This window comes from Cottoperca gobio, chromosome 6 (genome assembly GCF_900634415.1).
Source record: "Cottoperca gobio chromosome 6, fCotGob3.1, whole genome shotgun sequence".
Classification (NCBI taxonomy): domain Eukaryota; kingdom Metazoa; phylum Chordata; class Actinopteri; order Perciformes; family Bovichtidae; genus Cottoperca; species Cottoperca gobio.
In genome coordinates, this window is record NC_041360.1 from 19,561,873 (window position 1) to 19,584,554 (window position 22,682).

Below are 22,682 nucleotides of genomic sequence, written 5' to 3' on the forward strand. Positions count from 1 at the left end.
AATCTCATCCTTTCAAAATTACAATGTTCTTGCAGACAAGCAGGGCCGTCTAAATGTTCATAAGATGAAACATAATAACTTCCCAATGTCCATAAATCATTTGAGGGATGTTCAGTTTTGAACATGTAGTAAGGTAAAAGCTGATCATCTAATTGTTGTAGTTACATTAACCACAGATGCAGTATAATCAATGTCCTCTCTATGTTGACCTCATGTATTGTGTTTATTGAGAGAGATGCTTATATCGTGGAGGAAAGCGGCACGTCTTCCACTGAACAATGTGGCAATGGCGCCCTCTGGCTCTCGAACAATGTAAATGATGACTTAAAGTTGACTAATGCAGTATTGTCCCAATTTTTCTTTTATCATTTCATTATACCTGTGCAAGCGTCAAGCCGCAAGGTACATCAAGCAAATCGTGTGCGTCCAACTACATCACTGGATGTTGTGTCAAAGTCTTCCTTGGAAACAGTCTCCACTAGTGGAAAGCTTATGATAATGTGTTCTTTCAGATCCCTTTTCATCTCCAGGGGAATGGACCAGTGTTCCAGTGAGTACAAGGTTCAATTGAAACCTTTACGGTTGTCCTCATTCAGCCCAAGAGTGAATAGTCTTGGGAGGCTTTGTTAGCACATGTGCACGGTGGCTTTGATGTGGCCGAGAGAAACGGAAGAATCAAAACACACTTAAATGTGTCGTAACCTGGAAACGTCGGGCTTTACTGGTCGGATGTTTAGGTCAGCGTGCTTAAAACTCGAGATTCAGTGCGTCATTTAACGCGCTTGTTCATGAGAGGAATAATAATTTAGCTAATTATTCAAACAGACAGGCAAAAACATTTTAACATGTATTCAAAAACACAGAGCCAAGCTTCCCGACAGGTCGTGATTACAGTTAATGAAAAAGAACCAAACGCTTGTATAAGATGCAAGTTTAAAAAAAATATTTATAATATGATACAAGGATATTTTGTGCAAGAGGTTGTTGGGGCTGTGAAACCTGTACATTATGAACAAAGCACTTAAAATTCCAGAGCAACCTGAAAGCAGAACACGGCACTGGGCCATGATTGTGTCAAACGGCTAACTGTCAAGATGCTAGCTGTATTATACAAATGGTTTCCACCAGTATACAATGGCTGTATATGATTAGATTACATATTTATATAAAGTGCAAAAGAAACACTCACAGCGAAGGCCTGAAGTGCTTTGTGACTGAGTGTAAACCCACCACCACACGCTGGAAGCCTTCTCGTCACATGGCCGGGTGGTTGGGCGAAAAATCTAAAGACATGGCGGGGGCAGCATCACAAACTGTTGGCAATAGCTCAGCTGTAGAATATACAGTTTACTGTATTACAAAATGTATTAAAAGGATGCAATATATTGAATTTTACAAATATAATCAATTTGAAAAAGTTGTGAAAAAGTTAGCTAAAATGACCCTTTTTACAGTTATAAATAGACACTTGTTGTTTACTGCTCCTTCTACACTGAAGCATAGCACCACATGCCCTCACGGTTCAACCTTGAATATGAAATAACCTGAAATAAATGAGAAGGTTCATTCTTATCAGGGGAATAAGATGTCTTTGACATTAAAAGGTATAAGAAAATATATGCACTGTTAGTGACTAGATTACATGTTTTGTTTATAGTTCATAATTCTGGTTTGTCTCTAATAATGTTTCAAGGTTACAAAAAGCAAGTGAATTCAGCATCACAGTTGAGTCTCAAGAATACAGGAGAGCAAAGAGGCATCAAGCGGTCCATCAGACTCTGTCCAGCGCCTCTGTGTGTCACAACGCCAGCAGCTGGGGATTCTGGGGGATTATCTAGGTCTGCTGGGAACCCTGTTGAAAACAACATGAGCTGTTAGTCATGTGTCCACGCTACTGTAGACCGTTATAAAAAAGATACTTGATGTTATAGTGGAGTGACTCCTGTTCTTACCGAGTTGGTTCTTTTACGTTTCCAGCAGTCTGGATTGAGTCTTTTTTGCTCGTCAGCCAGAGCTTTGGCCTCCATGGTGTACAGCCTCCTCTCCTCATTCTTCATCTTCTTCCACTTGTCACCCAGGATGACACTAATGGCTCTGGAGCGTAAAGTGAGAGACAGAAGATCAAGGACCGGCCTTTTTCAGACGATTGTTTTAATAGGATATGTCTAACGTTGTTGTTCTTTCATTTGTTTTCCTCTTTCATTTCTTCTTGGAAAAATGAATACTGCGTGTGTTTAAAATCAGGGTATATGCAGGAATCAATACCCAGAAAAAGTTATTTTATATAATTGCATATAAAAGTCATTTGTATGCCATAAAAATGTGATAAAAAAAAGGTAATATGCCATAAAACATTCATAAAAATGTAATAAAAAAAGTTTGAGTGCAGTATGCCATAAAAGTAATTAAAAATGTTAAAATTAAAATCTCATAGTATATATATATAAAAAGAAAATCTAAAACGAACACATCATAGTAAAGTATGCATTTAAAAAGTCATAAAAATACCCTAAAAATAAAGGTCACAGTATAGTTGGACATAAAAATGGCATAAAAGACTAAAAAAGTATGCCATAAATAAATAAAAATGCCATAGTATAGTATTCCATAAATAAATAAAAATGTCACAGTATAGTATTCCATAAATAAATAAAAATGTCACAGTATAGTATTCCATAAATAAATAAAAATGTCACAGTATAGTATTCCATAAATAAATAAAAATGTCACAGTATAGTATTCCATAAATAAATAAAAATGTCACAGTATAGTATTCCATAAATAAATTAAAATGTCACAGTATAGTATGACACAGGGTCGCCAACTTCAGGGGCTGAAACTGGGACTTGAGGCTTTAAATTAATTGATTCATAAAAATCAATATACAAGTTTAATGGTCCAAGAAATTATAATTACATTAATAGGTGAAGCTTGATGATAATGCTACGCTAGAATGATTTCATTTAAAAGAAAAATAACACTGTGCAAATTAAATTGTCTAGACGTAGCGAGGGACTTCTAATATCTCACACGCAGTGGAAACCACACTGTGGGAGATGATTGGCTAAATAAATTGGTCCGAGGCTCTTTGGAGATAAATGCGTCGCTCATGGGCTCTTTAATGGTGGGTGTTAAACATGTCATCACGACATAGGACTGTGACACATTACACAACCAGACTACAAATGGTAAAACTGCTCTCATAGTGTGTTTACTGTTGGTGATCGCTCTGCTCAATACTCACTTATTACATTAGACCCATGACATCATTCTCTTTTGGGGAAATGTCATTGAAGGGAAGGCTAATGTGAGCGTACCCTAAGATGTGACACGGTGATATAGAGATTCTCTCACCTAAATGAAGATAATTCTACACTGGATCTCATTGAACTTTGCATACCTGTTGTCCTTCCCAGGATACATATGTGTGTACTCCACCCTGTACTTCTTGGCGAAGAGCATGAAGGCATTCATTGGACGCTTGCATTTTGTAGGCGTGACAACGCTGACTGTCCCTGAGGTGTTGCTCCTGTTTGATTTGCCAGTCGAGGATTGCGGGGAGCCGGAGCGCTCAAGTTTATCACAGTCTGGACTAAAGGCACCGCTGCTAGACAGGGAGGTCTTGCGCTGACGAGCCATGCTGCTGAGAACATACACTGCTGAGGAGTCTAGTGGGGTGAAGTCATAACTGCAGGAGAAGAGACAAGAGAGACGGACGTGAATATTGTGTTTCTCTAATCTAATTTGAATTTGAGTGTGTGTACATGTCACTTTAAAATTCTGCTGCACAAACAATTTTTCATTTTCATTTCTCATTAAAAAAATGTTAATATGTATAATAATAACATATAAATGATAGATAATGTAGATAACCTATATAATGAATAAAAGCAGTAACATACTTATAACCCATTATTTTGTTTTTAGGATACAAAACATATTTTTTTATTATTTCACACTGTCATGTAAACATATCAATAATAGCCACTTCAGTACGTGTCTATATTACATAAGGCAATATCACATTAGTTATAAGTGTGTACCTTCTGAAAGTGTCAAAGACAACAGAGTCGTCGCAGTTAATGGCTTCTGGGTGGTTTGGTGGCAGGCACACATTGCCCAACTGCATCTCATAGCAAGGGATCCCATGGTGCACCACGGTAAGGCTCGGATAAAAGGAAGACCACCCTGAAAATAAATTACAGATTACTTTCAGATAAAGCTCTTTATTTAAACATTTCAGATATTGCAATGAAATCAAAAAAGAGAGAACACAACTTGCAGTCGATATTTGTACTTATTTTGAACAGAAATAAAGAAGTCTTGTTTAACCTTTATTTTTGACATAAAATGGGTGATCCAATCGGCATTCGGCTGTCAGAAGGCCTTCGTCAGGGGAGCCAGGGTCAAAGGTCAGTTTAAGAACTGCCTGGCCAAAAGATACCGTCTCTTCGTGGCTCATCAGTTTCATCCCCTGCGAACCGTATCTCTGTAAATTAAGCAAAAGACCAATAAGAGAAGTCTTTCACAGCAAGATGAGGAACTTTAACTCACCACTAAAGAGGAACAGGCGTAAAAAACAACTTGGTGTCTAGTTGCCTGAACTTGGATTCTATTAATTAATAATAAATGAGACCACTACTGCGAATCATCAAGAATGATCTCATTCATACGCTCAGTTACTCACTGTTAGCCTGGCTGCCACCTTGTGGCTATCACAAGTCAGTGATGGCTACTGACATCACATTGAATCATGCACTCATCTACTGTAGTCAGCCAAGCAGAAATACTCAGGGATGCAAAACAATTACAAAAGTTCTGATTCGTTAGGAATGGGCATGGTTTTAAATATGAATAGCTATTTACAGACTTTGTGGGTTAAAACGCACAAGAAAGCAGTCAAGGCAGCTTTATTTATAGAGCCCATTTCATTACAAAGAAACTCAATATGCTTTACAGTTCAAATACATCAAGCATATAAACACAGAGGTATAACAATAAAGAGAAAACAACATATTTATACATAAAGTCTACACACGCATGCACCACTTTCTTAGAAATCAGTTTGGGATATGAATCTTTTTACTCTTGAAATAGTTATCAGGTGGAATAATGATCTGGTAATATTTGACGTTATAAGTTAAGGTCGTTGTCCAGGATGACCTGCTCACCGGCTTTAAGGTTATGTCATAAAAAAGGTACGAATTAATTTCCTGTCGCTGTTTTTTAGGGCCAACAAGAAGAAGTTTTTTACCATTTAATAATACTGCATTTCATCAGACTGTCAATTGGGCTTAGTTCATTGGGAGAGAGAGATATAGAGCTGTGTGTCATCTGCGTATGAATGATAGGATACGTTATGAGTCCTTGTGATATTACTTAGTGGGATCATATATAGGTTAAAAAGTAGTGGGCCAAGGATTGACCCTTGTGGGACTCCAGAGAGAATTTAGGAACTCTTGTGAAAGAAATCTAATTATCTTTACAATAATTCACTACATGTTTACAATTGGGTAGGCAAATGTATTCAAATATGCATTCATTGAGAGTAGTGTTTATAAAGAAATAGAATGTGCCAGAGGACACCAAATGTGGGCTTTACAGACAAAACTACATGAAGTTAAGTCCGAACAAAAAAAAACATAATTTAATACTTAACAACTCTCTGTTTCTTAATGATCTGAATATATTAAATACTCACTAGACTCACTATGTGTTGCATACCTTAAAAGTGGAGGGTGGCCTCAAGGTTTCATCGTCAGAGTCATCATCAGAATCCCTTAGTTCATCAGCTTCCTGCCACTCAACATTAGGACCTCGATGGAAGCGCAGGCGAGTTCCTGAATATCAACACAACAATGTGACATGATGACTAAGCAGATGTGTGTTGACAGAGAAGAGAATGCTGGAAAATGGATGCAATACTGCTGTCTGGACAGCTGAGGTCAGAATTTCTTTAAAATTGTTTGTAGCTGACTGTAAAGGGAGGATCTGGTTATCATAAGCAGAGCAGTTAAGAAGCCAATCATCTGTTTTCACCATATTAATTACAGGTCTGTAAACATTTTGGAAAAGTTTCACTGAAAGATAAAAAAAATTAAATAGTTTGAAATAAAAGGTGTGTTTTACATTTGTGTTGACACATTACAACAGTAAACATTAAGAGACTTAAGAAAACATAAATAGATGGCTCTATTGTTGTTCACTAGATTGTGGCTTGAAGCTATGAATTCTCAAGAAGTTCTTAGAAAAGCTCAGGTTTCACTTAAGTGACGTGTAAGTCTGCATGTGCACTGGTGGACGCATACAGTATGTACATGAGTGTGTATGTATGCACCTTTAAGGAAGCAATGCCAGGCTGTGGAGGGCCAGGAGTGAGACCAGGCCATGTCTTCATCATCAGAAAAAGATGAGGACATTGAGAAAACTCCAGATTCCGATTCACTGCTGGCCTGTTGTAAATCAAATCCAATAAAAACATCTGTAAAACTGATCTTTACATGTCATACAAAGTCTCCTAGGTAATAGTCACTGGCTTTGCAGGCAGGATGTTTCTAAGGTTCACATAGGTTGAGGTTCAAAGTGAAAGATTACCCTGACACGCCTACGCTCCCTGAGGTGGCCTCTGGACGGGTTGGGTGCGCTACTGGCTAATGGGGGACGGGCGTAGGAATGTAAACTATTGCTGCTGCCAAAGATGTGGACTGGAGATGATCTGAAAAAGAAAAGAAAATGTCATTAAATATATTTAATAACACAAGATTAGTTAGCCAGAGTTACTGTTAAGTATGTTCTAACAGGGGTTGTTAACTTGTCTATGTTTATATCACTGTATGCACTCATCAGACTTTGCTGATTTTCATGCTAGTTCGTCTTGGTGCAAACCTCTTAAGTGGGGAGCTTTTCAGCAGGGAGCTCTGAGGACTGGTGGCTATGTTAGCCAGCTCAGCGAGCCAGTTGGTGCAGCTGAGCTGCTGGTGAGACACTCCTGCTCCAACCTGAAATAACCCTGGAGACCTCTGGTCCTCCTCCACCTCCTGCAGCTCTGGCATGTCATCTGGGGAGAAGTCAAAGGTAATATGTGTAATTAATAGGGCTGCAACTAACAATTATTTTCATTGTTGATTAATCCGTTAATAATTTCCCCGAAAAATCGATTAGTCACGGTCTATAAAATGTCAGAAAATTGTGAAAAATGTCAGTGTTTCCCAAAGCCCAAGATGACGTCCTCAATGTTTTGCTTTGTCCACAACTCAAAGATATTCTGTTTACTTTCATGGAGGAGTAAAGAAACCAGAAAATATTAACATTTATGAAGTCGGAAATAGAGAATTGTGACTTTTTTTCTCAAAAGATTAGTCAAAATAAGTGTAGAATGTGACTTCTTGCTGGTTTAGGACTTTACCATATTCCATGTGGCACGCAGGTGAGGAAGGCAGGTCCTCGTTGCACTTGAGTGGATCGAAAGACTCGTCCATTCTCACAATGCTGTTTCCTCTTCTTTTTCCTTTTTCTTTTTAAAGGCTGCAGCTCAGTTTACTCAGCTTCCATCATCATATTCTGCCACATCTGCTGGTTTTATGCAAAACAAAAGATAAGCTTTTACAAACAAAGTGAAACTACTGCACAGTTCTATTCACAATGCTGCTTCAAATATACGTTAACAAGAATCGCTCTTAATTAATGAAACTTGATTCTTTGTTAGGCGGATTTTTGATAGTAATGTGGTTTAGTTAAGACATAATGAGAAGATAAATGGAGTAAAAAAAACACTATCATAGTAGCCTACATATACTCCGTAAAATGTTTCTGACCGCGCATATAAATGGCACACTAGATAGTATGTTGTCATAGCAAGACATGTCATGCATTGCGTGATTACAATGAAGAAGGTAGGTAGCCTTTAGGGAATCCTTTGTCTCTGAATCGACACAGTATACCTCTGGGACTAGTCATGTGACCCGCTGCGTGGAGGCCTTGTTTATAAACTTAAAAGGATGTGGCGCATGCGTACCAGAGCTCATTCATTCATAACTGCGTAGCAAAAGTGAAAAATAGCAGACATTCCTTTTGAAAAGTGGCGTACAGATGCTCAAAAACTCGAAGTAGAAAAAGATGACAGTGTAAGATATGGCTATATGGTCTTACACGACATGCAAAATAAAAAAAAACATCGTTAAAAAAAAAAATTTTTTAAATAGATGTCAAATTAATCATTTTACAAGAAAGAACTAACGGTTGTTTGCGTTATGACGATCGACGCCACTGCACGCTCCGATAAACAGTGGCTTTGACTTCGGAGACGCGGATACGAATAACATCCTGTTAATAACACGTTTCAAATGAATTATCATGTCCAAAAAGACAGATAGGAGCTCGGGCCTGCTGTTTTCCTACTCCCCAAAAGCAGCAGCAGTGTCCTAGCTATAACCCAGAGGCTGTCGGGTCTAACACTGTAAACAAAAGAATGTCAACAAGTTGAGGCATGACGCAACCTCTCTGCCCCGTACGAAATGAATGACACGAAAAAAAAGGAGAGGCTTTTATAATTACATATTTAACACGAAACAAAGCAGATTTTACCAAATGAAGGAGTTGTTGTAATACAGAGAACTGCTGTCGGATGGGCTTGTTATCACCAAAACAACAAGCGCCATCGCAAAAAAAAAAAAACATTGTCGAGCACAACCTGTAATTGGAGATCATATAAACGCGTGACAACCCCGCTAAAACACCACGTTAGAATAGCAAAGGCACGGATCACACGACGCTCAAGTTAAAAATGAGTTTGAACCTTTTATTTCTTTCAAAAAAGTAGTCAACTTCCCACTTACCAAACCAGTCGCCATCAAGAAACTCTCTGGCATTCACTCGAAGGGTGGGAATGAATGTTGACAGAGAAAGCCTCCTATTGGTGAATAAGAACATCAGTAACAAGAATCCGGGTATTCTATTGGTCGATAATGTTGAGAAAATGATTGAAGGCGGGGCCTAGTTTGTTGACCATCGTATGATTGGATGAAAGTACATGCCTGTTACTACCCAGTAACAGCTGATTGGCAATAACAGGAACAATACATGGACATATTTTTCATTTACAATGTTGCAACTACAGCAAGAAGTAGCCAACTTTCTATCACATTGCTTTCTATATTTATTGTCCTTTCCTTTGTAGTTAAGTCATTGCTTTAACTGTTTTACCACAACATATATTGAATGAACAAATGCATGTATGAATAAGGAATACATTATTAAAACATTTGACAATGAGTGACTGCACGGTATGGCTATTCCATAATTGTAACAAATAATTGAAATAATGTGAAACACAAATATAAAAATGTTCTTTATTGACATGAAAAGTTATACATACAGTACTTTCAGCCAGTATTATGGGTTTGCCTTCAAAAATTACCAGCACTACCTGCACAAAGGGGGGAAATAAATTCAGAATGTTTAAATGTTAAACCAGCTTTAAAACAGTTTAAGCTGCAGTAAACCACAGACAAAATACAGAAGACTTCAATTATTAATCTTAAAAAGAGAGATAAGAAGAGATAGAGAAGACCCACTTTAGATTCCTGTTTAGAGGGAACATCAGAACATGTGTTTCCAAACAGTATACGTTGTTGGCAGAGGTAGACAGCAATAATGGATGTCATAATCATAATGTATGTTCCACAGACAAAAAAACAATATGACTTAAATTTTACATTAAAACACAGGAAAATCAATTGTTTCAAGACACCGCCTATAATGACTAGTAGGGCAACTTTTAGCTAAGGGGCAAATTAAATCTGGGCCTATATAATAACAGTAAATACTCAGTTTCAAATTGTACAGCAATGTGTTGTATATTCTTACAAAACTATCAGCTATTTCTCTGAAGTTTGTTTTTTGCAAAAGCATAGTATTAGGCTAACAGCCACAAACACACTTACCAACAATGATATACAGTTTATGAACATGTGTTCAAGGGATTCAATCGTATGATGAACGTCAAAGTAATGCCAAGTCTACATTCTGTTGTGATCAAAATGTGAAATATGTTGATATGTTATCAAATCAACTTCTTTTATAAATTGTTAATCCTTTCTCATGTTGCGGCACTTTTTGTACCAGTGCGCCTCATGCCGCGAGTATTAGTGCTCTTGCCAAAAATGTATGTGACATATTTGCTCACAATTATCCAGTAAGAAATTAGCTTTGGCATCTGATTTCAACAAACAATGTTTAGAAATGTACAAACGATATTATACTGTAGGTGTAACTTTAACACTGTGAAGAAAAGGTGAGCGTTAACAAAAGTGTTCAATATACAAACAGATAATGCATCTGACACTGACAAGTAAAATGTACGCTTACATTTTTACGGTGAGAGTCGAGAGAAATCTAATTCAAACAAGCTTTAAGCAACTCTGCTTTGGCTTACTTTACTTTTGTCATAACACTCGTTGGCAAATTCTGCTAAAAATGAACCGTGTCTCATATGGGATTCTGCGCAGTCTGTGTTATTTATCTGACAAACAAATGTTGTAGTGGATATTCAAATTTGTTGTAAGTGATTATGGGAAAAAACATCCATACAAGCCTCTTTTTTTTTTCATCCACCGATTCATGGTCCATTGGAGCTGCCTCATGCATTTTGTTGCTCAATCTCAGTGCTACTTCCAAACAGGGTCACCAGCTGCTCCTCATAGTTAGCAATGTTTCTCTTCATGATGTCCATACACGGGCCCAGCAATCTCTCAAAGGCTTGTACGTCCATGGCTGACAAAACCAAAAGAGAACCAAGGAGTCAGACATAGTTTAAGGAAAGGTAACGAGAGCGATGTCAAACACAAGTTTCCACGCTCGACGTAATATATGAATGATATACATATAACATGAACATATACCCAAGCATTTGACGCTTCCCACAGCATAGGCTGATGCAGCTCTGGGCTTGTTTGTGACAAGCGCCAACTCCCCGAAATACTGGCCCCTCGAGCATGTGGCGATATCCACCTCCTCATCCTCCTGATCTTTTTTCGTCTGTCAAGAAAGAAAATACACACTATAACACACCGGCCGTCAAGCTCATTTTTTAATGTACTCTTAATGAAATGAAGTGCAAACCTACCCTGCTTCTTTTCATGGTGATTCTAACTTGGCCAGACTCAACAATGTAGAAGCAATCTGCTAAATCACCCTGGAATACAAAGCACCACAAAATAAGTGACTCAGTGTTTATAAATGCAACATGGCAGCAGAAAATTAAATGATCCATCGAAGAACAGATCATACAAAGAGGTTCATCACCTGAGCAATAATCTGCTGTGAATCATTGTACACCTTGGTGGATATTACGTCCACTACCTTCATTCTCTCTGAGAGCTGTGGATGAAAGGATATTTGGTTGACAATGGTTTTACAGTAAACGCATGCTGCACTTTCTTCAGACTGGAGGACAAAGCTAATCTTAACCTCTAATGACGTAAGCAGTGGAAGCGTTTCAATGAATGCCTCATACAGCCTCCTTTTCTTGGCGTTGTTCTTCACTATAATCCTCCTGAATGTCAGACGATCCTGAAACACAGATTTAAAGAAAAGGAAAACATTCAGATATATGTATAATCCTGTCTCCCTGTGTTGTTATATGTATACATATATATTATATATATATCAAAAATGATGTTGGAGTGCTTTTCTCTTTTCTTTTTGGTTACTCATAATACACATTATGTTTTCTGTTGTGCTCGTTTCCCCTCAGGATGGTTGGGTAGTCATATTCATTTACATTTTCCCTACAGTTCGAGACAGTTCTGGCACCCTTTCACCAAACAATAACTCATATGCAACAACATTATTGCAGTATGGGTCGCTGTTAACCAGTTTTTTAAGTAAGCAGAGCATCTTCTGCAAACCATAAAACAACTCAAGCAGTGGCAACCATGTGCTCGTGTGCCCTGCTGCTCTCGGCGATACACCTTTAGAAATATATCAGTTGTGTGGTATTTTGGCAGGATGATATATAGTTTAGATTCAAACAAGTTGAATGACAACAGGCAGTGGTAGCTGGTTACATAGTGTACTGTAGGAAACATTGGCTACAGTACACTATAGCTGGGGGAAAAAAATGTCCCTACCAAATGAACAAACGCAGCTATAACCTTAACGTTAACTAATATCTAACCAGGCTGCCACAAAGTTAACTGTTTACAACTTAAACACCCTTTTCAAATGGTGTCAGATCATCTAATTGGCGTGGTAATCAGTGGTAATCCGCCTGATAGATGTCCCAGACCTAAATCAATCTCTAGTTGAAGCTCCTACTATAAAGTACTGTTTGATCAGAGGCCCTCCACCAGCTCTGTCCCTCCGCGACATCAGGGGCTTGTCAGTTGAACACAACTGGCTGCTTGTTCACAGACTCAAACACGCACTACAAGTACACAGGTCAACAGGGGATACTGCTGCAACCTGTCCCGATTCGCACACAGATGACATAACAAAGCTGTTACCCACAGTTTAAGGACGCGACCCTTGCTGAGTCATTAGTAAACAAGCTGCTTCACATATCGAGTAGCAACTGAATATTCACAACAGCTGTTCTGTAGACAATTTATAAAACAGTTGGATGTTGCTTAATCAAACTGCTGAAATGTAACTTTTAACAATGCAGGGAACACAATTGTTTTCACCCTGACTTGCGTGTTCTCCATGACGGTGTTGACGGCCCCCATTTTTCACATGTTGATCATTTATAACATGTTGAGTACTCAACTACCTAAGTTCATCTGAGGTGCACACGTTTAGCCTTCTTGAGCTGATCTGATCGCTGAGCTCCCTGTATGGGCCACACATTTTTTTTTAATAGGCCTGTATTACATTCATAAATATACATATATTTCCATATTCAGTTTCCACATTCATTAGCTTTAATTTATGCATTAATGAACATGTAAGTTCATATCCAGGGGCATGTTAGTGCACTCTCACGTTCTGTTGCATTCATTGGGTTTTATACAGTATGTTATCTCAGTCAGACAACATGATCTTACCTAATCGTGCCAACACCGCCACAGACAACCTGGATATTAACTGTAAATCATACCAACTGACAGCACAGCATGTTATCAAAACCTTTGCACAAAGCCAACTGTGCCCTTGCATGAGGATTTAATGGTTTACTCACTAGGCACCAAAGGGCTCCAGGGGAGGTGGCGATTATTGTGGCTGCCCTGGGGTTGTTGTACATCAACGCCAGTTCTCCAAAGCTGCCCCGGTTGTCATAGCAGCCTACCAGCTTGTCTGTGCCGTCAACCTTCACGAAAATGTTAAATGTCCCACTGAATGAAGATAGAAAGGAAAACAGATCAGGGGGAAATATAAACACAGGGGAGCCATATTGGTGTTTCCTGAGATCTTAAATCAGCTGGAAACAATGATTTTACAGATTATATCACAAATACACTTTTTTAAAGTTATATATAACAATCAATGATCTGATATGTTGTGAAAGCTACATGAAAGATCACCTTTCAAGAACATAAAAGTTGTCCCCATCATCATCTTGATCAATGACGTGCTCCCCTTCGATGCAGAACTTCTCGAACATGGCATCCAGCACCTGAGACATCTCTTCCTGCGACGGTGTGAAATATCAGTCAAATATATGAATTTCATGTGTTGAAACAATCATGCAAAATCCACTCAACAAGCTGTTTCAGCTACTTAAGAAAAAATCATTTTTACAAATCTTGCATAGCTGAGCTGTGGCAAAAAGCTGCTGGCCACGAGTCATGTTCTCCTTTGTGTAATTTACGAGCATGCGGAGCACAAACCAGAGGAGCACAGAGTGCTTATGGAATAATCCACTCACAGGATCCAAATTCTTGAATAGAAGAATGTCCCAACATGCTTCCTGTAGTCTCTGTCTCTGCTCATCGGTTTTTGGGTGGGTGACCTGCAAATTGAAGCACAGGCCTCGAGATATGACCCAATGATGGCTAAACATTCAAGTAGAAACTGTGTAATGTTAACTGTTTGAATCAGATACAGAGCAACAATTCATATTGTTTGGAAAAATCAACCAAGACAGGATGTTTGTGGTAAGAAGCAAAGTTTACCCGTGGCTCTTTATCCTCGTCATCTTCATCAGGATTGAACGCTTCAGCACACACTGCATGACATGGAGCGACACATAATGATCAGGACACTCACTACGAGACACCAGAATTCATCTACAAGTTCTAATTTCTGCAACAAAGACAGAACCTTTAGAAACAACACATAAACTTAAACACTTACAAAATAAAGCTTCTTTTTCAAGTGACCCAGCAGCACAACTTTTATCAGCAGTCTAACAACAAAAGCCATTTCCCAGAGTTGATTCAGCGGCATTTCAAATCTTTCAGTAAACACTTTTCTCGTCTTAAGAGTGGGGCTTTTGGGGGAATGTGGCAGTGGCACTCATACTGCATTTCTTTCCTGTGTTTTAACGGCAAGATACTGCACTCATAGAAAACTTCTCAATCCTTCTTACAGGACACAAATTGAAAACTGATCAAAAATAGTAAACCCCTGAAACCTATTTGATAAAATATCTATACCCCCTGTATCAGTATTTTATCAAAGGTGTTTTTATTTTATATACAAGTACACCTTCTTTGTTCTATGTAGAGGATGTAAAGTTCCCATGCGAAGTCATAAAAGGTAAGAAATATGTGTTAGTGAATACTTTTACTCGCTTATACTTTCCATTCAAACGTGCAGATATATAGTATTATACAGATACAGTAATGAAGTTGAAGCCAAATTGTTAATATTATCACAAGCAGGAGATTATTATTAGTAGAAGTACTTGTCCTCATCTCCTCACCCACGTCACTCACTGATATTATTAACCCAGCTTGAGACAAAGTGGTTTCACAAACTCTAATAAATCAACACTATTATATTAAGCAAAAGACAGTGAGAAAAGACAGATGGAAAAATACTTCAATATCCCTTGTACTGGAGCAAATCTGACGAAGCCTTAGTCTTCATGTGTCAAAGAAGTGCAATATGTTTCCAGCACTAACACTGTCCAGAGTTTTCCTCTTGACAACTCACCTGATACTCTTCTGATGAATCTGTTTATTACCGGGGCTGCAAAAGCATAAAAGAAAACATATATTACCATGTTAGATTTCGTGATGAATTAAATCTATCTCACAGTAAGTGAATCATTTCTGGAGAGGGCACTGTTAGAGCACTGTGTTTCTGCATCAGTAGTGCATGTGTAGTGGAGTACACCCAGCCCTGTGCTCATTAAGGAGCCATATTCATTTGGGTAAAACCTGAATATGGGCAGCTGCTTTGAAGTGCGTCTGAATCAAATTTGAATGAGAAAAAAATTCAAATTTAAAACACAGCATAAGGTGCCAAGATCTTGGCACTATTGTGCCAAGAACACAATAGTCTCAGTATGAAATATACATTAGATAGGAGGTCTCATCCATTAATAGCCTGCCAGTCATTGTTGTCCAAAGACGCTCACTGGAATATCATTAAGACAAGGCACTGGAGGTGTGATCATAACAATGTTACATTAGTTAGTTTAATGACTGAACATAGTGTACTGGTCCTTATGTTACCATCCAGTCTTGCAGACCCCAACACTCATTGGGATGCTGTGTCAGAGCTGTGGGTTGCTATGCTACATGCTGCACCTTATGGCAATACTGCACTGGTCATTGTGTGAAATGTGTCCACAGTTTAGGAAGCACAATTAATCTAGAGAGTCAGCTTTAAGTCATATTCTGCATTTCTTGCATTATAGCAGAGGTTTAGTTTTCTACCTTTATCTGCTTTGTCATATTTCTCACACATAATCATGGTAGGCCCATTAGGCCTGCACCTGAAACTGGAAATATTCAAATGACCTAGAGGTGCAGGGTCTGTCCAGAAAAAAACACACAGGCCCCTTTTTCCTGCAGCTGCTGTGCCTTAATGCTGTCCTTAACACAAAAACGTGTCTGCACAGATTAAGACCAAGACACGTTGATTATCCATCATTCAGCCCCCGTGACCATATATGGCAAATGACAGAGCCATGGTGGATGCAAGGTGGCGAGCGCTGGAGCATCACTGCGCTCAATGTGTGTCTTCTCATTCTCTCCCACTGAATACACGCCGTGCACACAGCGATACATGCTCACTGTTCGGAATACATTAAGCACATGCACTGACATACAGTAAATATATTAGCCTACCTATGAATTCCTCGTCATCGTCGTCGTCCTCCTCTCCGTTTTCCGAATCGATCTGCATGGCTTCGTCAATGAAATTGACTGCTTTTCCAGATCTTGGGGCCGAATTTTGGTCATTGCCAAATGAGGCCTCTTTGGTCTCACTTTCCTTCAGCTGGGTGAAGTACTGTAATGCAAACTCGAGCAAATCCCTGGGCTGATTCCTCAACACTTCCACGGTAAAGCTCTGTAACAGCTCCGTCAGTCCTTCAGGAATTTCTATACTCATTCCTATTATCAGTCTATGAATGTGGAAAAAACCGGTTTGCTGCGAATTCGAAATAATCAAAAGCACACAGTCGAGATGAAAAAAAAGCCAAAATGAGAAGACGGGTGTAGTCTGGCCACCCAGTCAGCAAGCCATCCACAGCGAATCCTCTCTTTTTCTTGAATGAAAATGGCTCTGGATTTTTCGTCCAAGCATCTTCTTCTTCTGCTGCTTCTGGCTACAGGAAACCCACGCATGTGACCCAGGAATCCATGGCAACCACCTATCCAGGGATTGCGTATGAGCAGCAGCAGCGCACAAACTGCAGTCAGTCGCAAAATACAAATGACGGGAAGGAGAAACCCTCGGGTATATCAGTCTGAGATCGATTTTCACTGAGAGAGAGATGAGATACCAGAAGTCGGTATTATGTTTAACATGTCTTGTTTCATGGCCAAGAAATCTGTGTTTATGTTTTTACAGTAGTTCTGAATGTTTCACTAATTAATAATCTAATGGAAATTGACATCTAAAACAAATAATCTATTAAATACAGCAAGCAATAGTAGCTTTGCTAAATATAAAAAGGTGCTATGATAGATTAATAAATAGGACGTTTGGAAATACAATTTGGAACACATATATATATATATTTTATATATGATAATTAATTTACAATGAGATCAAACAAGTACAAATTAAAATGCACTGGAAGAACAGTGAAAAACAGTCTTGATTTTATTATGGTACTCCAGCTTAATTCCAATCATTAATTAGATATATAAATTAATTAATAGCCGTAAGACAAAAAGCTTATTATAGAGGGACTGTCCCTTTAATAGCTCCAGCAGTTTAGACCCTATTTCTTGTTCCAGAGGGAGATAAAATAATAAATCTGATGCATATTTTAATGTCATGGGACCTTTCAGAACATTAAGACTCTCAGGAAAATAATGTATGCTGCCAGAAAGATCCATTTACACCAAGGCAATTCCCTTGTATGTGAAAACCTACTTGGCCTGATTCCAACCCTTGAAATAAAGCATGATCGTCAACACGCTTCATATGGACGTCTATGGTGAGTCCTTTACATGGAAACTCTGACACTCTGACAAGTGATACATTCACTCATTTAAGTTTATAAAATACTGATCAGCAATTATGCACTTTTAAGAAACACATACTGTGTAAACATCAGGCTTGAACCTGTAAAACTGGGAACTCTCTCCGACTGTGCATTCAACTGTAACTTCTCAGGTTATTCAACTCAACACAACCCAGCACAACTCAACACAACCCAGTTAATCAGGGAGAAATAGAACAACAGAAACGAGAGGGGGGGGAAAAAGATTAAATGAAAAATATGTTCATGATGGTGAACGAGATGAGAAACACCGACAGCAAGAGCAAACGTTTAGCCTCAGTAGAGAAACTGGGGCAGATTAGGTGAATGCACATTTAAAAACCAGCAAGTAAAAGTGTGTTCGAAGTGAATTTTAAAAGCTTCTACAGTATTTAAGTGAAAAAGATCATATGGCAGCAGAAAGCCACATCACCACGTAGCTGTGGATGTAAGGACAGAGTGAAGACTTTGGTCAGAGGATCTGAGGTGAGTGTTCAGATTGGGACACAGGGTGATGCAACGGCTACTGTATAAAAAACCCTCAGATTGCCAAATGTGCAACAACCCTCCTTTGTGTGTGCCACATTGTGAGGATTATCACGCTGTGTTGGAATGAGCAAAGGGTAAAGAAAGATGATGGAATAATTCTACAGGTTAGCAGCAGGGAATTGACGAAAAAGAGCACAGCTATTATCTGCCATGCTGTCAGCCCTCTGTGGCGTCGATCTGAGACCCCTCCCCCTGCTGTGGCCCATATCTGTCAGTCTTTATTAAGGAAACACAACGTTTTCCCACTCAGGCGGACATATGAGCACGTCTGTGGAGTGACCAGTGATGCAACACTGCTGCTGCTGCTTAGCTGCTAGCTCCCAGACTGTGTGCAGCACAACCCCATCATTGTGCCTAATGTAAGAAGACATCAAAGACTGTTGTTAGTAGAGAAAACGCACTGTGCATCAGCCCTGCTCTCCGGGATCCTGAAGATCTTTGCAGCTTAGTAATGCTTCTCAACAGACTAATGAGGCTCGCAGCTTCAGTTATTACACTTCAAAATACAAAGATCTTCTGGATTGTCCTTAGATTGCTTTTGATTGTCATTTTAAAAAATGCAATAAGGAAATAATGAATAGTAGTAGTAATATTAAGTATGTGGTTTACTGATTATACAATGTGTTGATATGTAGTATCAGTACAACAGAAGGCAGTCACTCGACTGTATTTGAAGATTAGTTGACAGACATTTTGATGACTGATAAGAATATACACTCAGTTTGTTAGGTAGCTAAAACAAATGTAATCTAATACAACAAATCCTCATTTTATGAAGGTTATAATGTTTTGTTTTTGTTTATTCATATCTAGCCGACCTCCCGTGATGTCTACGAGGTGGATAGAATTGTAAAACACAAAAACACTTTTGACTGAACAATAATAATCCTCATGAATGTACAGTATGTGTATTGTATGTGCTGCCCTCTGCAGCTAAAGAAAAGTCATGTAGGGATGAAGCTACAACGCAAAATAAACTACAACAGTAGCTTTTAGAAGATTCTTTGCTCGATGTTAGTAGTTCTCACATTTTGTCACCAAAACTATGAAAGTGTGAGAACGTCTGGGAGGAATAAAACAGATGCGACTCTGGCCCAAGATCCTGTGAAAAACATAAACTCAGACCAGGTGTGTGAGCCACACCTCGGCCCGTATTTTACACATCCAAAGGAAATGTGCTGACTGGGTAGCTTACCCTACACATCTATCACATCATGCTGAGTGTTACCTTTCTCAGCAGTTAAACGCAGCTCCTGATACTTATGATGGTGAGACAATGAAGAGGATGCTACTTCATCACCCCTCTAGCCGTCTTTAATGGTGTGAAGTACATTGTTGTGCAATGTACTTAAGACTGAACTGTTTTTTTTGAGTGACACATTTTGTTCCTAGTGAAACTAATTGACAGTTTTTATGAACTGCAGATAAAACCTGCTCACTTGCTATATATACGCAATGTGACAGATGAAAGGCACTGAAGTGCACTTAAACTGTGATAATATGACTACAATTGTTAAATCAAAGAGGTGTCTCCCTCATTTCCACAGTGATAATGTTGCTGTTTTGAAGACACGTGGCTGAATATTATGATGAAAACATAGCATTCAGTCAGAAACTGTAAAGCTAAGTTTTAGCACTGTATCCTATGGTAAAACTAAGAAATCTGGCCTTTTAGTAATAAATGTTTAACTGAATATTTATCATGCCAGTATCATGATCTATCTACAGTATGCATTGTGCAGTTTAATATTTCCCTTCCTTAAAACTAAAGCAGTCCAAAACAAAACAAAAAGTCCTGCAATAAACCCTACCAGCATGAAGCTTACATGTCCAGGTGTACCTAATAAACTGGCAGTGGGTGTAGTTACAGGCTGTCCTACCATAACACTTGTATTTTATTATAAACACATCCTATCGTGCCGTTTATATTCTCAAGACGTGGGTGAGAGTGCCATCTACTGGGCATGATCTTGTAATGCAATGTTAAAATACATTATATTATGATATTCTCTCTTTACATGAATCAATTCTGATTAATCATTCTGGTGCTCAGACGGATCATCCATTAAACACTTTAAACACTTGTTAAAAATAAATGAATGGATGAGCAATAATTTCTTAAAATTAAATGAGAACAACACTAAAATCTTACTAGTAGGTCCTGTAACAAAAAGAGAGATGATGCTGAATAACATGGGGAAACTTACTCCGTCTTGGTGTTATCATAGACTCAGATCTAAGCTTTAAATCCCACATAAACAAGGTAAAAACATCATTCTTCCATCTTAGAAATATAGCTAAAATCAGACAATTTATAAATCAAAAGGATGCTGAAAAACTAATCCATGCTTTTATCTCAAGCCGACTCGATTACTGTAATGCACTCTTTACCGGCCTCCCAGCAAAACAACGGAGAGACTTCAGCTCATCCAAAACGCTGCAGCGAGGCTGCTGACTAGAACCAAGAGGAGAGACCACATCAGTCCAGTGTTAGCCGCTCTACACTGGCTTCCAGTAACTTTTAGAATTTACTTTAAGGTCCTCCTTCTTGTATACAAAGCCCTAAACGGGCACCAAGTTACACTGCCAACTCTCTAATCAACTATGTGCCCCCAAGAACATTACGATCATCCACTACTGGTTTATTAAATGTTCCCAGAAACATCCAAAAGAAAATCGGGGATGCAGCCGTTATCAATTATGCACCAAAACTATGAAACACTTTACCTGCAGACATTAGGGAGGCAAGCTCTCAGTATCTTCAAAAGTAAGCTAAAAACATATCTCTTTACTTTAGCCTTTTAATAGTGATATTTTATATCTCTTTACTTTAGCCTTTTAATAGTGATATTTTATATCTCTTTACTTTAGCCTTTTAATAGTGATATTTTATATCTCTTTACTTTAGCCTTTTAATAGTGATATTTTATATCGTTACTTTAGCCTTTTAATAGTGATATTTTATATCTCTTTACTTTAGCCTTTTAATAGTGATATTTTATATCTCTTTACTTTAGCCTTTTAATGGTGATATTTTATATCTCTTTACTTTAGCCTTTTAATAGTGATATTTTATATCTCTTTACTTTAGCCTTTTAATAGTGATATTTTATATATTTTTATCTTAGCCTTTTAATGGTGCCACTTTAAACTAATTTAAATGATTTCATAAATGTTTGCCATGCCTGGTTTAACATTGAATGTGTAAAGATAACAGATGATTTTCAGAGTGTGTATTGTTGAAAAGTGTGAGATCAAACAGACTGTTTTACCACGGGGAACAAGAGGAAGTTTCTCTGATAAATGTGTATTGGAGAAAAACTGGCTTTAACCGAAGGGAGTAAACCAGTTGAAGGGCCACAGGGCGCATTGTTGATCTCATGCCTTCAAAATATGGCTCTGACAGTTTAAAACATTTACAAGAATGGTGTGATGAATGTGATTTCCCAGCAGTAGGGTCGTTAAGTACGGCACAGATACGGGAAACTAGGCATGATTTCCATATTTTAATTCTATTTTATCTGCTATTTTTATAATGCTACTTCAGACTAATTTACATCAACACTGATTATTGTACTGTAAATGCTCGTGTCTAATCTTGTACTAATTGTTTTTTATGCAATTCTTGTATGAAAGGTGCTATACAAATAAAGCTTATATTATTTTGGGTTTCTCATTGCTGCTTGGTAGGATTTGTAAACCCTGATAAACCTGAGCGCTGCTAAGGTTTGTTTATGGCTTTCAAGTTGTTACCAGATATTGAGATGTAGGATTTGCTTTTATCAGATTTCAGAGTTGTTACCAAACCACACACACACACACTGATAAGAAATATGCAGTTTTCCCTGAAGTCATGACAAAATAAAAAGGACAATATGCTTATGAGGTTGAGATGAAATTAACTTATTTAGTTCTCTGGCCTGCTTTAGATGTCAAATTGATTGAAGTATTGCATTTCATTTGATGCATTAACTAGCTTTAAATTTCTTCTATAAAACCAGATTTTTGGATTGTATGCAGCCTCACTCTTTCCCTCGTCTGGTCTGTGATCAGTTTCTACTCTCAGTAAGTGATTGTTAGAAGTCACTACTGAGATGTGTTCTCTGCGATGACCAGTGCTGCTCGCAGACCGTCCTTAAATCAAATGTGTATTAAAACACCCTTGTGACTGACAAACCGCAATAATGGTAAAATTATAGCACCCAACATTTCCTTCAGCCATTGAGACTCTTACCAGGACATACTGCCTCTTTGTTGATTTAGTTCACCTTGTAGAAATGAAAGTAGACTGAACTGCATCAAGCTCAGTAGAACTGTGTAAGGAAGACAGAGTAGACACCCTCTGCTGTAAAGTATATCAAGCCTTACCGCTATGATCTCGCCCTCTGGACGTGCTGTAAGGAAACCACATGGGATCAGCTGTACCCAGATGATTACTTAGATTTTATCAAAGATATTATGTACTCTTCCTTGAATTTGCAATGCTGGGAAACAGAAAAGCAAGAAGAAGATAGAGCGATGATCAATG

General features: G+C 38.3%; 2 protein-coding genes across 3 annotated transcripts; both read right to left on the minus strand.

Moving 5' to 3' along the window:
• Positions 1 to 921: 921 nt before the first annotated feature.
• hbp1 (HMG-box transcription factor 1) lies at positions 922 to 8,923 on the minus strand. 2 transcript variants are annotated; one of them, XM_029433942.1, is made up of 11 exons: positions 8,835 to 8,923; positions 7,406 to 7,572; positions 6,886 to 7,057; positions 6,595 to 6,715; positions 6,338 to 6,452; positions 5,725 to 5,840; positions 4,333 to 4,489; positions 4,044 to 4,188; positions 3,401 to 3,688; positions 1,953 to 2,094; positions 922 to 1,852 (listed from the first exon to the last, which is right to left on the minus strand). In XM_029433942.1, the coding sequence occupies exons 2-11, from the start codon at positions 7,476 to 7,478 to the stop codon at positions 1,835 to 1,837; spliced, it is 1,347 nt and encodes a 448-aa protein (XP_029289802.1). In that variant the 5' UTR covers positions 7,479 to 7,572; positions 8,835 to 8,923; the 3' UTR covers positions 922 to 1,834. The 2 variants fall into 2 exon arrangements, with proteins under 2 accessions (XP_029289802.1, XP_029289803.1); XM_029433943.1 differs by having other exon boundaries at positions 7,406 to 7,569; positions 8,835 to 8,912.
• Positions 8,924 to 9,333: 410 nt separating this feature from the next.
• On the minus strand, positions 9,334 to 16,725 carry prkar2b (protein kinase cAMP-dependent type II regulatory subunit beta). The gene is made up of 11 exons (XM_029433944.1): positions 16,239 to 16,725; positions 15,097 to 15,132; positions 14,112 to 14,164; positions 13,865 to 13,948; positions 13,521 to 13,627; positions 13,178 to 13,331; positions 11,467 to 11,568; positions 11,302 to 11,376; positions 11,123 to 11,191; positions 10,899 to 11,034; positions 9,334 to 10,770 (listed from the first exon to the last, which is right to left on the minus strand). Exons 1-11 carry the CDS (start codon positions 16,501 to 16,503, stop codon positions 10,637 to 10,639), a joined length of 1,215 nt encoding a protein of 404 aa, XP_029289804.1. The 5' UTR covers positions 16,504 to 16,725; the 3' UTR covers positions 9,334 to 10,636.
• Between the last annotated feature and the right edge of the window lie 5,957 nt (positions 16,726 to 22,682).

Bases quoted from the DNA above. Each gene is read 5' to 3' on its own strand.
- hbp1 (XM_029433942.1), bottom strand. From the start codon at position 7,478: ATGGACGAGTCTTTCGATCCACTCAAGTGCAACGAGGACCTGCCTTCC. The intron at 5,841-6,337 runs GTGCATACATAC...GTTGATATTCAG, and splicing joins CTGGCATTGCTTCCTTAAAG to GAACTCGCCTGCGCTTCCAT. The intron at 3,689-4,043 runs GTACACACTTAT...CTTCTCCTGCAG, and splicing joins GTCTTTGACACTTTCAGAAG to TTATGACTTCACCCCACTAG.
- prkar2b (XM_029433944.1), bottom strand. From the start codon at position 16,503: ATGAGTATAGAAATTCCTGAAGGACTGACGGAGCTGTTACAGAGCTTT. The intron at 11,377-11,466 runs GTTAAGATTAGC...TTTCATCCACAG, and splicing joins CACTGCTTACGTCATTAGAG to CTCTCAGAGAGAATGAAGGT. The intron at 11,035-11,122 runs GTAGGTTTGCAC...CTTTCTTGACAG, and splicing joins TCACCATGAAAAGAAGCAGG to ACGAAAAAAGATCAGGAGGA.